This window comes from Chrysemys picta, chromosome 11 (assembly GCF_011386835.1).
Source record: "Chrysemys picta bellii isolate R12L10 chromosome 11, ASM1138683v2, whole genome shotgun sequence".
NCBI classification, from domain to species: domain Eukaryota; kingdom Metazoa; phylum Chordata; order Testudines; family Emydidae; genus Chrysemys; species Chrysemys picta.
This window is the reverse complement of record NC_088801.1, coordinates 67,720,745-67,747,822: the sequence shown is the minus strand read 5'-3', so window position 1 is coordinate 67,747,822 and position 27,078 is coordinate 67,720,745. Positions and strand designations below refer to the sequence as shown.

The 27,078-nt window shown below is 45.0% G+C and overlaps 1 protein-coding gene across 4 annotated transcripts in view; it reads right to left on the bottom strand.

The window, feature by feature from the left end:
• Nucleotides 1–27,078, bottom strand: part of VWC2L (von Willebrand factor C domain containing 2 like) — a 158,586-nt gene that overhangs the window by 109,645 nt on the left and 21,863 nt on the right. For 2 of the 4 annotated variants that reach the window (XM_065562150.1, XM_005312151.5), the window contains exon 3: nt 17,563–17,692. In XM_065562150.1, the coding sequence (XP_065418222.1) occupies nt 17,563–17,692 (130 nt within the window). The other 2 variants (XM_065562149.1, XM_005312154.5) reach the window with 2 other exon arrangements.

The window sequence follows — 27,078 nt, the reverse complement described above, 5'->3', positions numbered from 1 at the left end:
CTCCAAGAGAAGTTTGCCGCTATACCCACAGCTGATGATAATGAAAATTTCTGGAGGGGATTAAAAAATCTCTTGGCATGTGCTGGGTCCATTGGCTATGTCACCTGCCGTCACTGGGATTGGTTTGATGAAAATGATGCTGAGATTCATGGCCTGCTTGACCAGAAAAGAAAAGCTCATCGCATGTGGCAAAATGACATATCACACCAGCAGAAGAAAGAGTCATACAAGCAATTTAAGGCTGAAGCCCAAAAGAAAATCTGTGACATCAAAAATAAGTGGTGGTGAGAAAAGGCCCAGGAGATTGAGCTTTATTCTGAAAAACGTGACATGAGGAGTTTCTTTCAGGCAATAAGGGAAATTTATGGCCCATGTTCCAATGGACACCATTCCGAGCCCAAGATGAGTCAACGTATTTTAAGGACAGCAAAGCCATCAAAGCCAGATGGAAGAAGCATTTTGAGTTACTCCTGAACCGTGAGTCAACTGTCTCCAATGCCACTATCGAATCTATACTTTAAAGACATGAAAGAGAATCTCTTGCTGACCTCCCCAACCTTGAAGAAGTAACATGAGCCATTATGCAAACTAAGAACAACAAGGCAGCAGGGCCAGATGGCATACCAGCTGAAGTCTACAAGTTTTCTTCATATCTGGTATAATGAGAAGATTCCAGAAGACTTGAGAAACGCTAACATTGTTACAATCTTTAAGAAAGGAGATAAGTTGGAGTCGAGGCATTGCCTTGCTATCTACAGCAGGGAAAATTCTTGCATGTATCCTCTTAAACCAATTATTTCCCCTTGCTGAGGAAATATTGCCGGAATCTCAGTGTGGTTTTAGACCATCCCGGGGGACAACTGACACGATCTTCGTTGCACGCCAAATCCAGGAAAAATCTCAGGAGCAAAATCAGGACCTGTATCTGGCTTTCATCGATTTAACAAAGGCCTTTGACCCTGTCAATCACTAAGCCCTGTGAAAGGTGCTGGCCAAATTTGGCTGCCCTCCAAAATTTATTAAGGTCCTAAGGCTTCTCCATGATCAGATGACTGCCACAGTTCTCTATAACGGCCTTGAGATGGAACCTTTGGTCATCAAAACTGGGGTTAAGCAAGGATGCATTGTTGCCCCAACCCTGTCTTCCATCTCTTTAGCAGTCATTTTGGTCCTTGTTAAAGATCACCTCCCCAATGGAGTTGACATTCAATATAGAATGGATGGGCAGCTCTTTAATCTTTGACATCTCCGCTCAAAGTCTAAAGTCTTCAGGGCGTCCATTACTGATCTTCAGTACGCTGATGATTGTGTCATCTTCGCGCACACTGAAAATGATCTTCAGTCCATACTGGATTTTCTTGCAAAAGCTTACTGAAGCCTAGGACTCTCACTCAATATTGAGAAGACTAAAGTGCTCTATCAACCCGCTTCAGGCCTTGCACATGACCCACCACAAATCACCATCGAGGGTCAAACTTTGGACACAGTTGAGCACTTTTGCTACTTCGGTAGCCAACTTTCTCAAAATGCAAAAATCAACAGTGAGATCCAGCACAGGATCCAATGCGCAAGTGTTTCCTTTGGGAAATTCGCTCTGACGTATTTTCACGGACCGTGACCTACAGCAGGACGCCAAGATTCAGGTCTATAAGACAATTGTTGTTCCTACACTCCTCTATGGATGTAAAACTTGGCTGACCTATCGACAGCACCTCAAGAGTTTGGAAAGGTACCACCAATGATGCCTCCAGAAGATCCTTCGTGTCAAGTGGCAAGATCCCACACTAACACCAGCATCTTTGCTGAAGCCAATGTCACCAACATCGAAGCAATGATCCTCATGCACCAACTCCACTGGGCTGGACATTGTGTGCAGATGCCAGATTCTCGCCTCCCAAAACAAGTCCTCTACTCTCAGCTCACCCATGGTCAGAGATCCCATGGTGGTCAGAGGAAATGCTACAAAGACACACTGAAAGCGTATTCTAAGAAAACTAATGTGGACATCACAAGCTGGGAAGGGCAAGCCACCAACCGACCCCAATGGCGCCACAACCTCCATCAGGCAATGGCCCCACATTCTCCATCAGGCAATGGCCCACTTTGAGGAGAAGAGCCTTGCCCTTGAAGCTGAAAATAGAGAGAGGACGAAGGAAAAAGAAATAACTTTCTCCCAGCAGGCCGCTGGCCTACCACAAAATGTCTGTACCTACTGCGGGCAGATTTGCAGTTCCAGGATCGGACTCCTGAGTCATCTCAAGACCCATATGTAAATCCGTGGTAGAGATCATCCTTGAATCAAGGGATCGCCAATCAATCAATTCAGTTCAACGTTGTTTAAGTGATTATAACACTTCCCTACTTCACAGGGGTCTTATGTGGATAAAGTAATTTAGTGAACAGCTCAGATATTTCAGTGATGGGGACCCACAAGCAGACAGACTCGTAATTCAAGCTCAGCATGGACTTTTTGTTGGTTTCCCTAGTGCAGCATTTTCTGGACTGGTTCTTCCCTAGCTGCCTGCATCTCTAGTAGTGTGTTTATCACTCTTGTGTTACACAGTCCAGTGTTCACTGTGTTGTGTGGGCATTGAACTGTATGATCATCACATTATCTTCTGTTTGCTTTAGGTCTTTTTTGTTGTCTAAACACACGCTTTTCTTCTCCCACTGATCTGGCAAAGAATCTCTTTCAATCTCCACTTCATCTCATTTTTATAAGGTGGCCAATTCTATGCTGTCCCCTTAAAGTTGCTCAGTGCACGAGTGTCTCATGGTATTTTAATGCTTTTATTCTCTATTTACCTCTATTTACCTTTCAAAATCTTTTAAATAATGTTGGTTAACACTGCCAACAGTTGTGTCTACGGAGAGCGGAAGATGGTATCAATCCAACAAAGCACTTAAGTGTGTGAATAATCCAGTTGAGTGAAGTTTTCAAAATTACTTAAAAAACAGAGCCACAAAGGTATTTAGAATCCAAACTTCCATTGAATTCAGTGGAAATTAGGAGCCTAAATACCTTTGCAGATCTGGGTATGTGACTTGGGAGCACATAACCCATTGAAAATCAACTTCAATGCACTACTCCACATGTGTCAAACTCAAGGCCCGCGGGCCACATCCGGCCCGCCATACAATTATATCCGGCCCGCGAAATCGTTTTATATATCTGTTTTTAATGGCCCTGTGATATGACGCCCCAATAACACACACTACAAATCCCATGATGCAGTGCAATTGCCGCCAACGGGAAGCCGCGGTTCAAGTTCGCGGTCTGTTGATGTATACAACGCTAATATCAAATCAAAGCTAGACCCCAACAATGGCCAAGAGAAAAATTGATTCTGAAAACCGAGGCTTTCAAAGCCGGTGGGAGAATGAGTATATGTTTACTGAAATTGCAGGTAAACCAGTGTGTCTCCTTTGCGGGAGTAATATCGCTGTAATGAAGGAGTATAACCTAAGACGGCACTACGAGACGAAACATGAGAACAAATTCAAAAACCTGAGCACAGGACAGAAGCTACAAAAGGTAGAGGAGTTGAAGAAGAATTTGACATCCCAGCAGACGTTTTTCACCAAAGCAAAATCACAAAGTGAAGCTGCTGTGAAAGCAAGTTTCATTGTGGCCGAAGAGATCGCCAAATCAGGACGGCCGTTTACCGAGGGGGAATTCGTAAAGAATTGTATGATGAAAGTGTGCGACGTCCTTTGTCCAGATAAAACGCGAGCGTTTGCAAATGTAAGTCTCAGCAGAAACACTGTTGCTAATCGGGTTTGTGAGATGGCGACTGATTTGAAAACACAGTTGACTGAAAGAGCAAAAGATTTTGTTGCATACTCCCTTGCCGTGGATGAAACTACTGACGCGACTGACACTGCACAGCTGGCGATATTTATCCGTGGTGTGGATTCCAATTTGTGCGTAACAGAGGAAATACTGGACATTAAATCGATGCACGGGACAACGAAAGGAGAAGACATCTTTGGAAATGTATTTCAAAGTGTAACCGACATGAAACTGCCGTGGGAAAAACTCGTTGGACTTACAACAGATGGCGCACCTGCTATGTGTGGTGAAAAAAATGGACTGGTGGGAAGGATGCGCTCAAAGATGCGGGAGGAGAACTGTGCCGGTGAGTTGACAGTGTATCACTGCATCATACACCAGGAATCGCTGAGTGCTAAAGTCCTAAAAATGGATCATGTGATGAACACTGTAACACAAACCGTCAACTTTATCAGAGCCCACGGTTTAAATCACCGCCAATTCCAGTCTTTTCTGCGGGAAATAGATAGCGAGTTTGGCGATATGCCATATCATACGGAGGTCCGGTGGCTAAGTCGGGGAAAAGTTCTCAAAAGACACTTTGAGCTGCGAGAGGAAATCTGCCAGTTCATGGACAGTAAGGGGAAAGACTGCACAGTTCTGCGTGATGAAAAGTGGAAATGTGAGTTGGCGTTCCTGGCTGACATAACGTCGCATCTTAGCGCTTTAAACCTTCAACTCCAGGGACGGGAGCACATAATAACCGATATGCATGATGCAGTGAAGGCATTTCAAGTGAAGCTGCGCTTATGGGAGACACAAATGCACCAATGCAACTTGTCTCACTTTCCCTGTTGCCAAGTAATACGGAACCAAGAAAGTGCCACAGTTTTCCCAAATGCCACCTTTGCTGAAAAACTCAGCGCGCTGCGCACTGAGTTCGCACGGCGCTTCAGTGACTTTGAGGCACAGAAAAGTAACTTCGAGCTGCTTCGCAACCCATTTGCAGTCGATGTGGAAACCGCACCTGTAGAAATGCAGATGGAGCTGATAGAACTGCAATGTAACGGGACACTGAAGGCAAAGTACGACACTGCGGGGCCAGCACAGTTCACTCGCTGCATTCCTGAAGCGATGCCGCAGCTCCGCCAACATGCGGCTCGAATCCTGTCCATGTTTGGCAGCACATATCTGTGCGAGCAGCTGTTCTCTGTGATGAAAATTAACAAAACGTCACACAGGAGTCGCCTCACTGATGAACACCTGCAATCGATCCTGAGAATCTTCACAACACAGAACCTAACCCCAAACATAAACGAACTTGTTGCAAAGAAAAGACTCCAAGTATCAGGCTCTGACTAAATAGGACAAGAAAATGGAATGTTATGATTTGTTATGATTATACTTTTGCTTTAAATTCAATTTTTTATTTATATTTTCAGATTTTTTAATATTCCAGCATGTACAGATTTTGAATGTATTGTATTGACAGGATATTTTTTTATGAAGAGCAAAATATTTTAAGTTGAAATGTATTTATTTTGGAATGATATCCTGTATTTTGGTTCATATTAATGGTTAAAAAACATAAATATTTAGTCTGTTAAATAAATGGTTATACTGTTCGGCCCGCGAGTTTTGAGTTTTGGCCCCCTGTGCAATTGAGTTTGACACCCCTGCACTACTCAAATTAAGTGTTTCAGTGTTTTGCTGGATCAGTGCCTAAGTGGCTTAAATATATTGGCTTCTTTCTAGGCCTTCTTACTGTCTTTTAAACAGAATTCTTCTTCCTCAATTGGCAATCAGGTAGTTCTTTAATTGAATTAACACTATCACAGTTTACACTCTTGCTCATAAATATAAATAACCTTTAGCTGAAAGAATCAATTGGCATCCATTTTATGATGTTTTTATACATTTTCTTCTGCTTTCAGCCTTCCAATACCAGCATCCATATACCTGATGTGTTACCATTTGTTTAGGTTGCATCTATTAGTGTTTGAAACAATGGCATGAGAATCCAGAACTGGGAAGGCATCTTTATGTAAGCAAAACTGCCAAGTATAACGTTTTGAAACAAAAGCTGGCCATGGACTGTTGGAGTAGCACTGGCAGAAAATTGGTAGGTCTTACATACTTTCCATCAATGTCAGGAGCAGTGACATTTCTCATTAAACAATGGTACGAGTCAACGATCCAAATTTTGCAGGTAAGTAACAGACTACATTACCTGTGAAATATAGTATTGGTTACTTTTAATACCCAAGCATTGGATTAATGGATATTAAACTCATGGCATAGCTAAGTTTAACAGGTAGCTTTGTTGTATATACATCAAATGGAAAAGCTTTTTTGTCAATATTGTTTAACTCCTTATATTGCTTACACTGGTTAATCCATTAGCTTCACCTAAAGTACAATCAACAATTTACATTTATATAGTGCCTTTCTTCCTTAAAGACTTTGCAAGCCAAACAAACTACATTGCCCCCTAACACCATAGCTGGACACTGATTTTTTTTAACTGCTTTGGAGAGGAGACTACCATCTATTGATTGAAACACCAGCATTGCTTCCTGTAACATCTAGGTTTTCTTTGGAGGTCTCCTATCCTCATAACAACCAGTCTTAGTTTATGAAAGTAAATGAGATCAAATTGCTGTAGGAGTTCAGTAATGTGATTAATTAGTTAATCTACTATTCACCGCTGGAGGACTAAATTGTAATGGAGATTAGGAATCAAAAGAACCTTGGAAAGCACAAACTTGTCCACAGTGGGTATTTGTCCACATTACCAAATAGCCCCTGACTTAAGCCAGTGAAGTAACCTGTGTGCTCAGGAAAGATCCCAGGACTGGGAATGAAATACATTGGCAACAGGGGTCTGATCCCACCCTTATTAGTGTGGGGGGAAGGGAGAGGACTTACAAGTCTAGGCAGGGCCAGTGCAAGGATATTTTGTGGCCCTAGGCGAAACTTCCACCTTGCCCCCCTCCTTCCTCTTCCTTCCCCCCCGGAGCATCGCTTATTATAAACTTTCAAAATGAATACTGCATAATGTGGCATTGTTCATTAGAATTAATACACGTTCAGCTTGAAAATGTATTAATTTCATTATTTAGTCTACATATTTAATGAAAATAAATGGCCTTGGATCTCCTGCACGTGGCTAGAGTCCCTCCTGCCTCCCTTTCCCCCTCCTCCCCCCATGGATCTGGAAAGGGCTGTTTTGGGAATCAGAGCACAGACCTGGGAGTCAGGATCTGGCTTCTATTCTCCACCCTGGCATCAACTCACTGGATGACTTCAGGCAAGTTACTTCCCCATTCTGGGCTTCAGCGCCCTCCAGCACTAAGGCGTGAAATGGTTCCTTGCTCCTGGGCTGGAAAGTGCAATGCAGGCAGGAGGTGTGTCTGAAGGCCTCTCTTCCCCACAGGTGTAAGGCGAGGACAGAGTTCCAGCCTCCGTCATGACTGTCCTGGTTGCTTTACTCTGCCCCACGCCAATTGCTGCTGAAACCCCTTACTCAAGAGTGCTAAGCACTTGCGCTTCCCCCGATGTCTGTGGGAACTCCAGGGTTCTCAGTACTTCTGAAACTCAGGTCAATTTATTTTGAATGCTGGGCCAGGACTGAGCCCGCAAAGGCAGGTCCATATATACCCCTCAATCCACAGTCGATCTCCCATCAATAACAATACAAGCAACCAGGAGAATGATGAGAGGCAGTTGGCCCAGTGCTGGGAGTGGGGAGGATATGGCCCTAATGTGGTCACTAAACTTCTACCTAGTAAAGTTACTGGTGCATCTGCTGTCATTCAGTGGGAGAACAAAAATCTCTTGGGTGCTGCAGCCTGCCCAGGATTCAGCTGCACTTAACCTGAGTTGCTCGCACACTTGCAGTGGTTGTGCACCACGCAACTGGTCACCCATGTTACATGAAATCTGGCTCTGAAGGTGTCATAATTAGACTTAACAGTTACTGCCACATTTCCTAGAGCTGTTGTCCAAGGCTGGCTGCAGACTCAGGCGGACAGAACTGGGTCAGCTAGACACCCATCACCTTTGGAAGATTTTCCTTGTAGCCATAAGGGCTCGAGACAGCCGTGTTTCTTCACTGAAAATTTGCAGTGAGCTGCCCCTGAATCCCAGATTAATACCTTGTGTGGCAGGTGCAGAGCTCAGGGCTTGAAGGCCTCTGGTCTAATGGTCTGAGCCAGCGCAGAACTAGGAGCCTCGATCTCCTGTGTTCAAAGCAGGACTCCGACAATGACTCCCCGGGTGACCTTGGGCAAGTCACATCTCTGTTCTCTGCCTCAGTTTCCCCCCAAATGGGGCTCTATTTACCTGCCCCACAGGGCTGCAGGGACGGATGGGGATGAAGCCTTGGAAGGTGGCACGTGCTGAGGACAGTTATACTTTTGCAGCTCTTTAACCCTGTATCCTCTGGCAGGGCCATGATCCACCCCCGCAGGTGGACCGGTGGCCACGGTCTCTTCTTCCTTTTCCCCATCCCCACCCCCCCTCCTGCCACTGCATTGCTGTCAATAGGGCCAGCTGCAGGCGGGCTGATGTCACCCGTTCTGATCTGTAGCCGGCAGCCCTTGGGCAGCAGCCGCTGCTGCGGCAGGGGGTCCGGGACGGTCAGAGCCAGAGGGAGCGGCCTAGGGAGCAATGCGGCAGCCCGGGGGCTCAGGGAGGAGGCGGCTCTGGGCTGGCAGTGGGGGCGTAGGCAGGCAGTGATGTAGGGCGCGGCGGAGGGAGGCGGCGGGGCCCGCGGTTGCAGAGGACGCCCACAGAGATAGGTGCTAACGGGGCTGCGAGCGGTCCGTCCCCCCGTCAGGAGCAACAGTGTAAAAAAAAAATTTGGGGCATCACTTTTTGGAACCCCCAAATCTTGGCGCCCTAGGCGGCCGCCTAGTTCGCCTAGTGGTTACACTGGCCCTGAGTCTAGGAGGATCTGTCAGGGAGTTCCCAATGTTCATGGAAGGTGAGCACTTCGAAGTAGTGTAAGTGGGGTCCCCACTTCTGTCTTTTGCTTGGTGGCCCTTCCAAACATTGTCTCACCCACTCCTGGTTGGGAGAGGTATTGGTATGGCAGTCTGGCCCTGGCTGCACCCTGTGATGTTATCTACTCACATTTAGAAGTGTGGCCACTCATAAAAACCGAAGGGGGAGCTTTTCAAAGGTGCAAAGGGCAGCTAGGCATCACCAGGAGTTGGGCTCTTCTCTGTACTTGAGGCCTTTGAAAAACTTCCCTTCAGAAAAGAAGTTTAATGTAAATAAACTGCTGCAAAATGTTTACTAGAAAAAGACTGTCCCGGAAGAGCAAAAATCCCTCCCCTGTTCTTTTAATGTAGCTGAATGTAGAATTCACTTAGGGCCGGGACCAAAGCTTATTGCTGTCAAAGGAAAGATTCTTATTAATTTAAATGGGCTTTGGATCAGGTCCTTGGGGATGTTCTGTATAAAATACACTATGTCACAAAGAAGCTGATTTTTGGCTCACAGAACGTTATTTGCTTGATGTCTAGTTGGCAGCCAGTATCAAGCAGAGTGCCCCAGGGGTCGGTCCCTCTAAGCTGCGCAGCCGCGCACCTGCCTATTAAGCGCCACACAGGGTCTCAGGCCTGCGGCGGGGAGAGATGCCCCTCCCTGCTGACCCCAGCATGGACTTGCCCCAGACTTGCCGTGGCCGGGGGAGAGGAGCCTCTTCCTCAGCCCGACCCAGCCCCGCTGGAGCTGCTGCAGCCAGGGAGAGGCACCTCTCCCCCGGCCCCGAGCTGCTGCAGCGAGAGAGGGCTGGGTGGAGTCCTCTTTCCCCACCGCAACCCCAGGGCAGCCTGCACCTCAAACTCCTCATCCCTGGCCCCACCCCTTAGCCTGCACCCCCCCCCCGCACCCCAACCCTCTGCCCCAGCCCTGAGTCCCCTTCTCAACCCCAAACCCCTTATCCCTGGCCCCACCCCAGAGCCCGCACCCCACACACACCCCAACCCTCTGCCCCAACCCTGAGCCCCCTCCTGCACCCTGAACCCCTCATCCTCAGCCCCACCCTAGAGCCTGCACCCCCACCCAGAGCCCTCATCCCCCCACATCCCAACCCTCTGCACCAGTCCTGAGCCCCCTCCCACACTCCGAACCCCTTGGCCCCACCCCCACCACATGAATTTTGTTATGTGCACCAATATGAAGGTGATGTGTCACACATTACCTCCATATTGGTGCACATAACAAAATTCATTCCGCACATGGATGTAAAACATTAGAGAGAACCCTGGTCCTGTGGCCGGTTTAGTTCAACATCTTCATTAATGATCTGGATGATGCCATGGATTGCACCCTCAGCAAGTTCGCGGATGACACTAAGCTGGGGGGAGAGGTAGATACACTGGAGGGTAGGAATAGGATACAGAGTGACCTAAACAAATTGGAGGATTGGCCAAAAGAAATCTGATGAGGACAAAGAATCCCATGCACCGCTACAGGCTGGGGACCGACTGGCTAAGCAGCACTTCTGCAGAAAAGGACCTGGGATTACAGTGGACAAGAAGCTGGATATGAGTCAGCAGTTTGCCCTTGTTGCCAAAAAGGCTAACGACATATTGGGCTGTGTTAGTAGGAGCATTGCCAGCAGATCGAAGGAAGTGATTATTCCCCTCTATTTGGCACTGGTGAGGCCACATCTGGAGTATTGCATCCAGTTTTGGGCCCCCCACTACAGAAGAGAGAGTCCAGTGGAGGGCAATGAAAATGATTAGGGGGCTGGGGCACATGACTTATGAGCAGAGGCTGAGGGAACTGGGCTTATTTAGTCTGCAGAAGAGAAGAGTGAGGGGGAATTTGATAACATCCTTCAACCACCTAAAGGGGGTTCCAAAGAGGATGGAACTCAGCTGTTCTCAGTGGTGGCAGATGACAGAACAAGGAGCAATGGTCTCAAGTTGCAGTGGGGGAGGTTTAGGTTGGATATTAGGAAAAACTATATCACTAGGAGGGTGGTGAAGCACTGGAATGAGTTACCTAGGGAGGTGGTGAAATCTCCATCCTTAGAGGTTTTTAAGGCCCGCCCTCACAAAACCCTGGCTGGGATGATTTAGCTGGTGTTGGTCCTGCTTTGAGCATGGGGTTGGACTAGATGACCTCCTGAGGGCTCTTCCAACCCTAATCGTCTATGATTCTATGATAAATTAACTCAAACTCCAAAATAATCAGTAGTGAGTTTATATTCTAAGTAAATTAAGAAAGCTTAGGTGAAATGTGGATTTCTATGCAAGGAAATAAATTGTTATTTACGTTAATTTCTGCCCATGCCCTCAAAGATGAGGATATTTGTAGGGAATTATTAATATTTATAGCCTATTAAAATAAATGTACATAATAACTGTGCACGATCCTGGCCTCTTTACCCAGGTAAAACTCCAGCTGAAATCAATGGGACTCTTCCCCGAGTACAGAGGAAAGGATCAGACTTTGTATTTTAAAATCTGTATCAACCGTGATAATTTAAAACTTTAATTACAGACGCAGTGACAGATTATCTATGAAGCATCTTTCTCCTATCCAGTATTTCATCATGAACCTCGCCAGTAGTCTATGCAGCTAGTGAATAAGTACAGTTGCCAGAAAGTATTTCATTGTCTATGTGTTAGGTTTCATCTGTTTTGTTGTGTGTAACTAATTACCTTCTTGAGGGTTAGTGGCAACAAAAATTAAATTCAAGTGAAAGCCAGAGTCCAAATCAGAAACGTATAAGGCTTATCTTGCTCATCCCTCCTGAAAATGAAAGTGCCAGGGCACAGTCTAATATTTTAGCAATTGCATTAATGTGCATGTAAGTGGGTGAGAAAGCTTTTGCTCTGAAAAGAATTTCACACTTTAGTGGAGAAAAATTTTAACTAGTCTAGGGCTGCATTTATTGGATTTTTAAATTAATTTCTGTGACATAGGCATGCCACAAAAGCCCCAATGATGAATTTTGCTAATGTCAACATTATTTTGGGAAAGAATTTTAAAATAGTGCCTATAATTCATGAGAATAGAGACCTCTGGGAATTTACCGCATCATCTTATTTTGCCCTTTCCTTGTTTTCACTCACAACTGCACTTCCCAAACCAGTCTAGTTTCTTTTAATTTTAAAATGCATCTGGATTTTTCTTCAGCAGAGCAGTGAATGGGAAGTGGGATGCAAACCTGACATGGAACTGTATCAAACAGAGCCAATTTAGAGCAGTGGGTAAACACCAGACTGTAACTAACTCAAGACAGCATAGGAAAAAAACAACCTATCTTGTCTTCCCAGAGGACTATGGTCTATAGCCGAGCTGTTCTCCTTGTTTAACATTAAAACGTAAGAGCCAAATCCTCAAGTCCTAATGCAGAACTTGGTCCTAGGCAAACAATCCTGTGCATGGGGAAGTTTCTCTCATCTTGTGCATTTTTTTCCCATGATCCAAAGGCGATAACTGTTAAGGGCCAGAGACAAAAGCGAGAAGAACCCATTTAACTTGGACAGCAGCTTAAATCAGATTAAAAGAACTGGAAGATCATAAACTTAAAAAAAAACAGGCTGTACCAGAGTGTATTCAAGAGGATTCAAGGCATCATAAAGAGCAACCTCCCAATTATCATTAAGAAAGAGCTTTAAAGTCTGTCCAACCACTGATCATGAGCTCTAGCTCTGAGACTGGGTCCCTCACTCACAAATCCAAGCATCACTCGCCAACTTCAAGAAAGGCCTTTGGTTGGTAAAAATGGATGTTGTGTTAGGTGATAAGAAGCAAACAAGGGGTCAGACCAATCTGACAGTATGACCTGGCTGATTGGGAGACAATCGGTTGGATGCTCAGTAGTATCCAAGGCTGTGCCTCCACCGATTTCAGCTGAATGACTCTAGCTGAAACTCTGACCCTTAATTAGCAACACGAAGTGGTGAAAAAGGTGGGTAGAGTCTCATGCTGGACGTTGGAGACAGAAGGGTCCAAGAGCACGTGACAAAATACAAGATGAGAAATAACAATGCACTCGCATGTTCAAAAGACCTAGGCGAAAAAGCTCAGGGGACATCTTAGTGGGAATTTACTTACATAGGCTGCTGCTCTTGCTTCAGTGTGAAATGAGTGGATAGTTTTCTTGTTGAGATAAAGTAAAGCCCATGGGGCTGGAGGGACATCACAGACCATGGCGGTCGTGAGCTTGATTTAAATAATAACAGGCAAGTTTAAGATCACGTAGAGATGAAAGTTAACAATAGTTGACAGACTTTTATCTGGAAAAGTCAAAATGACCATAAAGAACAACTTGGGGCAATAATTTTGTATTCTGCCACTCCTGGAGAACTTGAAATCCAGTAACCTTTCATCTTAAGTCAAAAACCCTGTACAGTACCTGGAGCCATCACCCTCAAAATTTACTCTGACAATTTGGACGATGGGACGTGAACAAAGAAATGTTTCCTCCCAAATTTTAGCCTTGCAGTGAACTCTACCTACTGTATGTGCAACTTGATTAAGCTGCCTGATACAACAAGCTTTGCAGTCACTTCACTGAATTTTTCAAAGCACAGGAGAACGGTTCTATTTCTTTTGACAATTAGGAGTAAATCTCCAGACCCGCTTGTTCAGGATGCAGGGGAAAGGAATTGATATTGGCTGCTTATGAATCTTCAGGTCAGCTATGGTAGAGTCAACACATTTCTGCATTAACCTTACTTCTGCACAGCGCTTCTGTCCTTGGCAACACATAATTAAGACAGGCATGAAAATCATTCTCAATGTATCAAAAGGAAATTATTCTCCAGTTAATGACAGCAACAGTTACCCATACAAGCAAGCTACACTGCTTACAAAAGGAAGGACATGGGGCTCTATCTTAACCAACAATAATGGCTTTTCCAGCTAAATTCGTAAGGAATAACTTTTCAAATGAGAATCTGCATTACACACTGCTCTGCAGATATAATCATATCCACAAATCTCCTTCATTTGCCTTTATAAGACAATAACCAGACAAGCAGTAAGACTGAGCTGAAATTTTTTGATCACAACATATCTTTCCACTGAAATATTTTTTTAAAATGGAAAACAAAAGCTGTAGAGTGGGGGGAAAAATTGTATCAGTCTGTTAAGTGAGACTGTCAAACAGAATTATCCATGAGCGCATTTGTGAAACTTATCTTTAATTGACTGTGTGCACTGGAGTTTTCAGAAATAAAAGCTTGGGTTGAACATGGCTAGCTGGCTTCTTCCTGAAAGTGATGCAAAACCTCATTTTAGCATATGTCAGAGGGATTCGGAGGGTGAGGTAACATATTTGATATCTTTCCACGCTTTTGCGATCAAGGTACCAAGGATTTCATAGATTCCAAGGTCAGAAGGGATCATGGTGATCATCTAACCTGATCTCCTCTAGATCACAGACCATAGAAGTTCCCCAAAATTATTCCTAGAGAAGATCTCTTAGAAAAACATACAGTCTTGATTCTAAAATGGTCAGCGATGGAAAAATCCACCTTGATCCTTGGTAAACTGTTCCCATGGTTTCAAGTATCAGGGGGTAGCCGTGTTAGTCTGTATCTACAAAAACAACAAGGAGTCTGGTGGCACCTTAAAGACTAACAGATTTATTTCGGCATAAGCTTTCGTGAGTTAAAACCTCACTTCTTCGGATGCATAGAGTGAAAGTCCACTCTATGCATCCGAAGAAGTGAGGTTTTAACTCACGAAAGCTTATGCCGAAATAAATCTGTTAGTCTTTAAGGTGCCACCAGACTCCTTGTTGTTCCCATGGTTAATTACATGTTACACCTTTCTCTGCTAGATTTACTTATGGACTGGAATCAGGTCACCCCTGAATGTTTCTGTTAAGCTAAATAGATTGAGCTCCTTGAGTCAGGCACTGTATGGCAGGTTTTCTAATCCTTTAATCAATCTCATGGCTTTTCTCCGAACCCTCCCCAATTTATCAACATCCTTCTTGAATGGTGGGCACCAGAACTGGACACAGGATTCCAGCAGCCATCACTCCAGTGCCAAATCAGAAGTAAAATAAGTTCTCTGCTCACACTTGAGAGTCCCCTGTTTATGCACCCAAAGATTACATTAGCCCTTTCGGCACAGCATTGCACGGGGAGCTCATGTTCAGCTGATTATCCGTCCCAACCGCCAAACCTTTTCAGAGTCCCTGGTTCCCAGGATACAGTTCCCCAAGATGAGAGGTCATCTATCGAGGTGGCCAATAGAAACAATAATGCCAAAGAGGAATGACTGAGTCTGCTCATCAGGTTTCCTATAATAACAAAGAGGTGACATGGACAGACAGATAACCAGTGAGCCTTAATCTCCCATATTTCTTCCCCACCATCCTCCCTTGCCTCAGAAACCCACCGTCCTTAATAGACCTGGCCTCTTGATCTTAAATGGCTTGGGGTGAGTATAATAATTGTACTTAGCTCTAACAAAGCACTTTTCACCAGTAGATCTCAAAGTGCTTTGCAAAGGAGGTCAGGATCATTATCCCCATTCCACACAGGGGGAAGCTGAAGCATAGGGAGATGAAGTGATTTGCCCAAAGTCACCAGCAGACCAGTAGCAGAGAGGGCTCTTCAGGGTACAGCCTGCAGGCTGACTCCTCTAACTTGTTTCTTGAAGATCCCTCTGCAGGGGAGGGATGATCAGCCTGCAGCCTGCATTCTGAGGGGAACAGATGAGCAGGAAGTAGAAGGTCACTGGGCTTCCACAGTAGACAAGGTGCAGAGACGAACTTGGGCCTGTGGGGGGGACAGAGTAGCTCTGGGGAGGGATCGGGTGGGGAAACTGACTGGTCTCATTCTGATGCTGATCGCTTTCACTGGGTTTGTTTGAAGATCACTTGAACTTTCATTTCTGGGAAGCTTAAACCTGGAAGCGAACACCCATCTGGAGTAAACCACAGAAAGAAACCTGAGTGCTGAAACCAATAGGTACATGTCTAGTCAGAGCTTATTGGAGTACAAGGATTTATCCTTGGACAGTAAACACTTCAGGGACTCAACAGGCCAAATATAGAGGTATACGATGATGCAAACTACATTGTGATCGCGTGTGTAAGTGATTCTCACTGGACCTAAGGGAACCTAAATTACACTCACACACACATTGAGACCTCAGAAGGTTTTCCACGTAGCTTTGTTTTCTGCTACAGCCTTCTCTTAGACTCCTTGGTACATGAGCTATGAGCACAAAACACAGACTTAGTGGGTCACATTCAGAGATGCTGTCTCAAACTGATTAAAAAAATAGTAATTATTTTTCTGGGAAATATAAACAAATGTTATCTTTGTCAAAATTTCACATAAAAATTCTGTTTTTTTTTTTAACGAAAAACGGAAACTACCGGTAATTTTTTTTGTTTTTCAACAACAATTTTTGTAAAAAATAAAGGGGGGGGTTGGTAAAAGTTTTGCGTTTCCAAATTCCATTTTTGGTAACAATTTTCAGGTTTTGGTGAAAAAAATCTACCAAAACCTTTTACCAAAAACTATATATATATATATTTTTTAGTTTCGGAGGCGGGGTTTGGAGGAGGAGGTGTCAAAAGACGAGAAAGAAGCGCATCAATTTGACCAAAAGCCACAATGAAAACATTTCAGACAACTCGAGAGATGTGTAGGGAGTGAAAGTTACACATTGATAAGAAGATATGGACACGAGCAGCAGGGAGTCTGAGAGTATTACTGGGCCTATAGATCTTACTGAGTATAAGCTGGTGTAACTCAAAGGTGAAGTGAGCTGGAAGACAGTGTAAGTTACACCTGCTTAGGCTCACCTCTGAATTTCTCACAATGTGTGACTAAAGAGAATGTCTCAAGGGGTGAGATATGGCCAGGATAGACTGAGTGCCACTGTAAATGCTACTTAGATAAGTACTAGCAGAAACAAATGGAGACAAATAATACTATAGAAAAGACCGGAATTACACTTAGCTGAAGGTTAAGGCTCCGTTCCCTTCCATTCTCCAGTGAACGCATACAGCTACAAAGTGGGCTTTACAAAACGAGGATCTGATTGGCTGATTCTGACTGTATGGTGTAATGCCACCCTAACAATGCCCATAGGCAGAACTCACTGAATGAAGTCATAATGACAGTCATGTTACCGCATGGTTAAAGATGTTTTGTATCCTGACACAGGCTCCCCGCTTTGTGTGCTATTGTTATTGCAGTGGTGATATTATGGCACAAGTGGTGCACTGGGCATCTGTCAATGGAAAATAAATGCTTGCACTACAAACGCTGACCAGTGGCAAATAATAACTTACATCACCCAGGGCCCAACCCTGCTTTCACCAAAACCAATGGGAGTTCTGCTACTGACTTCAATGAGAGCAAGAGCAGCCTATTGACCTTAGACAAACATTGACCCCTGTCATCTCAATCTAGAGCCAACTGCTGCTCCCTTTACTCATGCAAATAGTGCAACTGACTTCAAGTGGGACTAAGTGTGGGAGCAAGGTACGTAGGAATTAGCCCTGGGAGAGCTGGAATTCTCACCTTGACTGATCCTCACTTATTTTAGGGCCCATCCTACAAACCCTTGCTCGGGTGAACAGTCCCATTGACTTCAATGAGATGACTCCTGTGAGTCCTTGAGTTGCATTGATGGAAGTTGCTAACTAAAGCACACACACAATGAGAAGGAACAAACTTCAACCTTTGCCAGGCACGGTAGTTTCTGGGCTGCGTGTAGGTAATAAAAAAATCTTTATAGTATTTTGCTGTTATCTCTTCTTTAAAGCTAATACAGTGCATTCTTACCATTTTTGCAGACAGGACAACACTGTTCTGGTTCATAGACTGGGTTGACACATTCAGGAACTGCGCAGTCTGCTACAACACAGTGAACTTCATTGCTGGGCTCACAGCGACACCATTCACATGGAGAGGGCTAGGAACAAATCTAAAATTAGCCCATTTCCTCTTGCAGCTCAAACGTTTGTAACATTTATATGTTGCCATAAGACAAAACATCTGCGTTTAATACGACTTCACTGCATTCATTCATCATGTGCAACACAAATTAGCCTGTAGGACAAAATTGTAAAGTCTGAAATATTTGTAAAAATGCTAAGGAGAATGCTCAGATATATATCTGTTTTAAGGACCATGCTTGTACTTTGTCCATTGTCACACTTACCTCTGTATTATAAAAGGACCCAGACCAGGCCAGTAGTACTAAAACAAGTCATAGAATCATAGATTTCAAGGTCAGAAGGGACCATTATGATCATCTAGTCTGACCTCCTGCACAACGCAGGCCACAGAATCTCACCCACCCACTCCTGTATCAACCTGTGTCTGAGCCATTGAAGTCCTCAAATCATGGTTTAAAGACTTCAAGGTGCAGAGAATCTTCTAGTAAGTGACCCATGCCCTACGCTGCAGAGGAAGGCGAAACCCCTCCACGGCTTCTGCCAATCTGCCCTGGAGGAAAATTCCTTCCTGACTCCAAATACGGCGACCAGATAAACCCTGAGCATGTGAGCAAGACTCACCAGCCAGACATCCAGGAAAGAATTCTCTGTCACCAGTCTGGCTTTGGTTTGAAGGCACATGAGTGCATGTCACAGATCATGTTCCTTTGCTCATCTGTTGTCTTCTTGTGAGCATGTCTGGTGTTAAGAGTTATTAGCAGGGTTCTAGTAAACCTCAGCCTCGTGGCTGCTCTCAGGAAGGGGGCAGAGGGACTGCATGATGTTCAAATGCACATTCATGTCATATGCAAACTCACAGCTGCAAGCCAGCCCAATGCCCTGTGTGTGTTGCTGCCGGATCAGCTGGTTCAGAAGCTGGACTCTTCACAGTGTTGCAGCCGCAGGTTAGAGCGGATACGTTTTTTAAAATCAACAAGAATTTCTGTTGCTTTTCTTGTGGGTCAGGGATTATATTTTTGTTCTGTGTTTTCCCAGTGCCTAGCGCAAGAGGGCCCTGATTGGGTCCCCCAAAGCACCACCACAATATAAATAATAAATAATAATAAATAATTAATTTTCTAGCCCCACCCTCAAGAAGGTATTTCAGCATATGCCCAAGAAGAAGCTCTGAATAATCCCACTGAAGTCAATGAGTTATGTAGGAACCAACTGAACTGGTTACATTTTAAGACTGTCAGTCTAAAGGGTGTGCCTTGAACATGGAAGAGAGAGTTGTCTTCATCTCACTTATCTTCCCTTTTAATGGGGAGCTGAAACATTAAAAAAAAATAAAAAATAGAAAAGTCACTGTTTTGGGTCTCTAAAACAACAAGTGTGTGCACCCATGTGAGATAGACACACACACACATACAGAAAAGGAGGGCAATTGGAGAATTAGTGTGTGGCAGGCTGGTGTGTGAAATCTCCAGCAATCTAGCGTGCTGCGCACCAAGTGTCCGTGTGGAGCATGCTGCTGCACACTCAGAAATCCATAGTGCACTTTGATCTACGCTAGTTTGAAACTTCCAGTGTGCGGGAGCAGGGGCCACGCAACCAGTTCGTGTGCCACACACTTGGTATGCTGTTGTTACACCCCAGCATGCCACGCACTAGTGCTCCATCCAGCTATGCCCTTAGATAGACTGGAGAGAGGGAGTGGGACGAACGGTGGGGAAGAGAAATAAAAGTGACTGATCAGCGCATGTGAAAACCAAATCACTAGGAAATCATTTTATTCAGTTACCTGTCAGACACTGAATTCAGGCCTCTTCTGAAACAGCTGATCCCCTCACTAGCAGCTAAACTAATGGGTGGAGGGTACTGGTGCATACTCTTCCTTCCATCACATAAGGAGAAAGCTGCAATAATGCCATTGAATTCAATGGAATTCCTCCAAATTAAATGAGAGCAGAATGCGGATGAAATGTTTCAGATCGTGGTGATGTCTCTCGCTCATTCGTACAAGACATACAGAACACCCTGAGTTCTGGTCTTGGCAGGTAAAAAGCTTTTCTGTTCACCTCTAAGGGGCTCCATATGTCTTGAATCAAATTATTTATGCCCAGGGAATTCATTTCCACCCTAAAATGGACTAATTAAAGCATCCCTCGCTTTGTCTGAACGTCTGCAGCCTGTAATCCCCATCAACTCTCATTACTAGTGGCTCTGGCAAATTAGATCAAAACAGCACATCCTGAGTTAGGGAAACAGTCTGTGGAGGTGGAAATCCTCTGTCTAATTATCTTCCCTCATTCCATTCTGCTTTGATTTCTATCTGCAGTACCAGGAAGCTAAATTCCTTTTACCGGCTTTTCTTATTCAAGTCTATTTAATAACAATAAAAACAACACAGAAGAAACCCGAACTACTTGCTCGGGGATCAATAAGAAAATTACTGTCTTGTTTTTCCCCAATTTAACCAATAGTTATATGGAATAGTCCAGCTAGATCTTATGCTATATTGAGACCTTCATTAACACATCCTTGAGAATTTCTCCCTGCCACAAAGTTACATTGGTTTCTGTGATGCTGAGCTGCTAGCATTGCAAGCTATTCTATTGCATATGCCTGAGATTGAAGCACATCAGCAGATGTAGAAGATGCCGCTAAATGACTCTACACTGAGTAAATGAGACATGACATGTATATCTTTTGCTTCTGTGTTGTTAGTGTTACCTGAAAATGACACTGTAATCAAATGTGATGTTATTTGACACTGGAAGCAGCTGTTGGGATGGGAGAACTTTACACGGTTATAAGATGGAAAGAACTCTTCAACTTTTCAGAGAATGAACGTTCTGCAGAAGAAAAGAGGATATTCGATGTATGTCACCTCCTCTTTGAATCTCTCTACCAGCTTCCTATTCCCTACCATAACAAGTTCAACCTACTTGTTCTTGCCTTCACACCCATCCTTAACCTTGCCCCTTTATACTCATTAGTCTCTTATTGCAGCACTCACACATCCCCTCCCTCCACCAGTGATGCCAAGCTTGCTGACCCACTTCTACAAATGCCTCAGAGCTTTCTTCCACATCTTCCCTTATACACGGAACACCCTTCCGGAGCTGATCTGCAAAGCCTCTCCCGTCTTGTGTAGGATCTGATCCAAAGCATAGTGAAATCAATAGGATTCTTTTTAATGACATCAATGGGCTTTGGCTCAGAGCCTAAGGGTACGTCTTCACTACCTGCCGGATCGGCGGGTAACAATCGATCCCCAAACGCGCTCCCCGTCGATTCCGGAACTCCATCAGAGCAAGAGGCAGAAGAGGAGTCGACAGGGGAGCCGCAGTCATCGATCCCGGGCCATGAGGATGGGAGGTAAGTCGATCTAAGATACGTCGACTTCAGCTATGCTATTCTCATAGCTGAAGTTGCGTATTTTAGATCGATTCCCCTCCCCCCCCAGTGTAGACCAGCCCTTAAATTCCTCCTGGAGACACACTTCTTCTGGGATGACTACAGGAAACTAGCTGACCGAGTAGTCCGTTATTTATCTCATGAATGAACTGCTCTTCTATACAGGGAGATGAGTCAAGTGTTGGGAGGAAAGGCACTGAAACTGAAGCTGGGAATTAGTGCAGGAATTGGGATTCACATGAGGCACCTCCAGGTCTTTTTCTGACTTCTCTATCCAGCCCATCTGTCCTTATTTTCCTCCAGGCATCAGCTGCTCTTCTATTGACCCTACTGAAGTTCTCTTCCAGATGCTGCTGCTTTGTTTGCTTTTTATTCCTATGCAAATATCATACATGGTGAGCGCTCTCTATAGTGTGCAGTGCGTAACTTGGCCAGTTTTCAGCAGCACCAGGGTTGGGATTTAAAGGTATGTCACTTTGGCACCTTAGTAAACAGTTTGTAAATTGATATTCTCCTGTCCTTATTGAAAACCAGTGATGGGGATGTTTGCTAATGCCTGACATACAAAAAGAGCGTTCAGTCATGACACTGCTTTTAGACAGTGCAAGTCGCCTAACTAGAATCTTTTAGAGCTGATACTTTACAAAAAACTCTGAGGAGATCAATGAATTCAGACTAGTAAAGGGTTATGGATGATACAAGATTTTGGGCAAGATTTTTGACACTATCCTTCTGAACAAGAACAATGTCTTATAAGAGGGAAGCTGAGAAGGGTATCTAGAGGAAAGCAGCCCTGGGGAAGGGCAGAGGGAGCTGGGGAGCGCCAGCGTAGCAAAGCCCCAGGCTGCAGGCTGAGGTAATGGCCCACAAAAGGGTACTAGGGCTGCAGAGGGGCAGCCTGGAATAGGCAGAGGCAGCTGGTCCAACCCCCCTTGCCGATGATGAGTGGTTTACAGACTGTGTCTGCCCCAGGGAGCGGGGGCTAAATGGAGACTGGCAGTAGACACTGAGGTAAGGTGGGGATAGGTAAGGTGGGGGTTCCCCTGGGAGGGGAGACCCAGAATGAGGGGGTACTGCGATGGGCAGAATCCCTGGGCAAAGGGCACTGGGGTCTGGGAGGGACACGGGCAGGCGAGACACAGAGGGCGCTCTGGGCTGGAAGGAGCTAATTCCCTGGACGACCAGCAGGAGGCGCCGCGCCGGTGAGTCGTCGCCCTGCCACAAGGCCATACACAGAAAAATCATAGTTCAACTGTCACCTTCTTTCTAGATCCCTCCAGCACAGGCTAGAAGATGTCAGTCTCTTGTCTCAGCAAGTGGGGGACATCTACAGCCAGTAAAGTTCACTTTTTAGAAAAGAAAATTAAAAATGGGGATAGAGAATACATTTTATAGGCAAGGGAGGACATAAGGATAAATCTGACAGATGTTATAAACCATACCAAGAAGACAATAAAGAGAAAGAAGAGATAATGATTCAACAAGAAAAAATAATGATCCTTCCCCAACATGATGATGATCATGATGATGATGATGATTATATTTATTTCGTTTGCGGGGGAATGTGGAAAACTATTGGGATTCAAATTCCAATATCCCAGTTCAACTCTCTAGATTTGGATGTGGGTTGGGCATGTTCCCCAGATCTCGTCTGGATGCAGTCAAAGATGGTGGCAAAACTGTGAGAATCATTGATCTCAAAAGACTTTGGACATTTCTGTCTAAACCATGCCAGAAGAATTTGCAACAGCTCGGCATTGCTGAATCTGAACCCAAACTCTAGCCTTAGACTGGCCTGGTCCCTGAACTCTAGACTAAATCTAATCTAGATATCACCATCACTTCTTTGGTCACTGACTAGCCGCTTAAGCTCTATGCCTGTTCCCCAAAACTATGTTGAATACTTGTCTTTACCATGTAGGTTTGCTCTTCAATTGTCTATCACTGGGTATTAAAAATTCTTGCTAAAGCATGGAGCAAGTATCTGTACAATAAATATTACATAGTGGCCTCCCTTAAAAGTTCTTCAGTTGCCTTAGATGAATAGCTTTCTGTCTCTGTCTATTTGTCAATCAATCTTAGGTACTTCTAAGCAAACATGGTTAGAGTGGTAGACAGGCAGTTATCTAAGACCACTGAAGAACTTTCAAGGTGACGAATGATATTTTTTCTTTACTTGTTTGTTCTGTCCTTCAGAGAGAATTTTCTCTATTTTTTGCCCCTGTTAAGACTGTCACAGTTAACTGGGAGACTAGCTGCGCCTCTGGGCCTGCCTGGTCTCTCAGAGACCAGCCCCTCTCAAGTCTCGGGCCTCTACCCAGGACCTGTCTGTCAGTGTGGAATCATATGATTCTCCCAGTCTCAGACCAGGCCGAGGGCTGCAGTCCCCTGGGATCAACTGTGGTTACCTCAGCAGGTTTGAGCTGGGGTCAGTACCTGCAGTTCATTTCCCCGCAGGGCAATGACAATGGTAACTGGTAACCCAACAGCCCTCTTAAAGCCACATATAATTGATTTAGCACAAAAGCATTTCAGAGACAACAGATCTCAAAAAGAATAAGCCAGTCTATATGCAGGCCTGCCTCTCCCCAAGGCTTACATTTCCCTGGACATGGAGAAATACCAGCTCTTTCGGAGTCAGACTCCTCTCCAGAGCCTTCCTCTTTGTCAGCTGTCCCCAGATAATCCCTAACTATTCACCTCCGCCCCTCCCCCCCACTCCTTTCCTGAGAAAGGCTTTTTAACTGTTTGTCATAATTTTGATCTCTGGGCTGCCACCCTGGCAAAACAAGGCTTCCATCTTCATTGGAGACAAGATACAAGATCCTCAAAGCTAAGAGCTTCTCCCATTGTCCTGTAATGGTCCCCTAAGGGTTTGTTTACAGATTGCTAATTTGGATTCAGCAGTTCCTTGTTGCGGTGTTTAGATGCTGTTTGTGATTATTAGAACTGGGAATACTGGCTGTTGGGAGTCTGAAAGGACAGGAAACAGGAAGGAGGGGGGAGGAGTTGAGGAGGCTGAGTGAGAGTTACAGAGAGTGCAGCAGCAGCTTGGTAAAGAGGTTTCGACTGTAAAAATAAAGTCCAGTTGAAGTTGTTAGTACCTTGCCTGGTTGATACAACACTTGTCCACCACAAATACTTAATAGTAAACGATTGGAGAGCAATGCAAACTTTACAAAAGTTAGTTCACAAATATTTTCAAGGGGGCTGGTAGGAAGGTTGTATACCAGGTTGTTTCATCATCTAATTCAAGTTATAGTTGTCATGTAGTGAAACCATCAACGGTTTCTTCCAGCTCTGTTGAAGGCAATGTGAGTCTTCCCATTGACACCAATGGATCTAAGGTCAGGCCCACGATGCATCTCACAGTGAAATACATGCATGCAAGTTTATGGAAAGGGCTGGATAAAAGCAGGAATCTGATTGGTTGATGAAAATTCCACATGGTTTGGAACAAATAGAGAAATGAGCACAGTGAGGCCTATGTTGAAGACACAATTCCCCAGGGATACATCCACACCTGTCACAACTGCAGAGTTAATTCCACTATTTTTAGGACAACAACTTTAGTCAGGACAAATTACCTCCTCTGCCCTTCTTTATCCATAAAAAGAATGCAAAAATATATGTATGTTTTAAGTCTAGATTGGAAAAATAAACATATTTTTAATAATGTCTCTGAAAATTGAGTTGCTATATATTTTTTCCTTTAAAAACTTAATTGAAAAATGGAAAATGTATTTTGTATTGTATTTTGTAAGGGTTTCTGTGTGTGTGTGTGTGGGGGGGGGGGGTTGGTCTTCTTCTTCTGAAACATCAGAGATGGCCCTGGCTGGAGATGGGGCACTGGATGGGGTGGGTCAGGGCTCTGAGGTGGCATGGAGCATTCCTTCTGTCATGTACTTGGCCAGAGGTGCTGGAACAATGTTTATAGTGGGGGTGCTGAGAGCCATTGAACTAAAGTGTAAACCCTGGATATAATGGAGGTCACTTCAATCCAGGCGGTGCGACACTACCCCTAGTTCCACCACCTATGTGCTTGGCTGGCTGGTTCTTGCTCTCTTACTCAGGGTCTAACTGATCACCATATGTGGGATCGGGAAGGAGTTTTCCCCCATGTCAGATTGGCAGTGACCTTGGGTATTTTTGCCTTCCTCTGCAGCGTTGGGTGCAGTTCTCTTACCAGGATTCACAGGCGCTGACTCTGTGAGCACCTACCGGCAGTCAGCCCCCCTTCCTCCCCACAGCGGCCCAGCTGATCAACTCCTCCCCAACCCTTCCCAGCGCCTCCTGCACGCCGCAGAACAGCTGTTCCAGGGCATGCAGGAGGCACTGGTAGGGAGGGGGAGGAGCAGGATGGGGCATGCTTGGGGGGAGGAGGTGGAAGCGGAGGGGTGTGTGGGACAAGGCAGGGCAGGAGAGGGGGTCGAGCACCCCCCGAGTAGAGAGGAAGTTGGCGCCTATGCCAGGGCACATCTCACTTAATCAATTCCCTGCCATTGAGTGGCCTCAGGCACTCAGTGCCTCCTGTTCTCTGCCTTTGGCACACAATAATTTAGTCTCCTGTGGGCTGTCATGCTTGGGTCTCATTTCTGTTGTTGGGCTTAATGTGCGGGTGCTGGATGGTCTGTGATATACGGGAGGTCAGACTAGATGATCTGGTGGTCCCCTCTGCCCAGAAAATCTATGACTCTAACTCTATGAAATTCTCTAACATATAGTTTGTGTGATAATATCAGTTTCTACCGGAGCCTTGTCAGTTTCAAATGCCATGAGCAGCTTGGGAGAGAGTCAGATCTCAAAATGGACGCAAGCTGTAACTTCTGGACCAATATTACCAAAGTTTGGGTGATGTGGTTCTATGGCTTAGGTTTGGACTCATTTTGACTTGGTTTCAAAAGACCTGCTCTCTACCAGAATCATAGAATCATAAAATATCAGGGTTGGAAGGGACCTCAGGAGGTCATCTAGTCCAACCCCCTGCTCATAGCAGGACCAATCCCCAACTAAATCATCCCAGCCAGGGCTTTGTCAAGCCTGACCTTAAAAACCTCTAAGGTAGGAGATTCCACCACCTCCCTAGGAAACCCATTCCAGTGCTTCACCACCCTCCTAGTGAAATAGTTTTTCCTAATATCCAACCTAAACCTCCCCCACTGCAACTTGAGACCATTGCTCCTTGTTCTGTCGTCTGGTACCACTGAGAACAGTCTAGATTCATCCTCTTTGGTACCCCCTTTCAGGTAGTTGAAAGCAGCTATCAAATCCCCCCTCATTCTTCTCTTCTGCAGACTAAACAATCCCAGTTCCCTCAGCCTCTCCTCATAAGTCATGTGCTCCAGCCCCCTATTTTTGTTGCTCTCCGCAGGACTCTTTCCAATTTTTCCACATCCTTCTTGTAGTGTGGGGCCCAAAACTGGACATAGTACTCCAGGTGAGGCCTCACCAATGATGAATAGAAGGGAACGATCACGTCCCTAGATCTGCTGGCAATGCCCCTACTTATACAGTCCAAAATGCCGTTAGCCTTCTTGGCAACAAGGGCACACTGTCGACTCATATCCAGCTTCTCGTCCACTGTAACCTCTAGGTCCTTTTCTGCAGAACTGCTGCCTAGCCATTTAGTCCCTAGTCTGTAGCAGTGCATGGGATTCTTCCGTCCTAAGTGCAGAACTCTGCACTTGTTCTTGTTGAACCTCATCAGGTTTCTTTTGGCCCAATCCTCTAATTTGTCTAGATCCCTCTGTATCCTATCCCTACCCTCCAGCATATCTACCGCTCCTGCCACCCTGGAGGTTCCCACTAAGCAGAGGCAAGATCTGGCATGTCACCAAAGCTTTCATGGCTGCCAATAATTCCATTTCACTGCTCTCTTATTGTCTGTGAGCCATTGGTACCAGCTCTCATATAGATAATTGCCATCAACCCTCCTCTGTGCAGAATCTACTGATGGAATCATGCTTTATGCAGAAGTAGCAGCAGGCAGTGCAGAAAA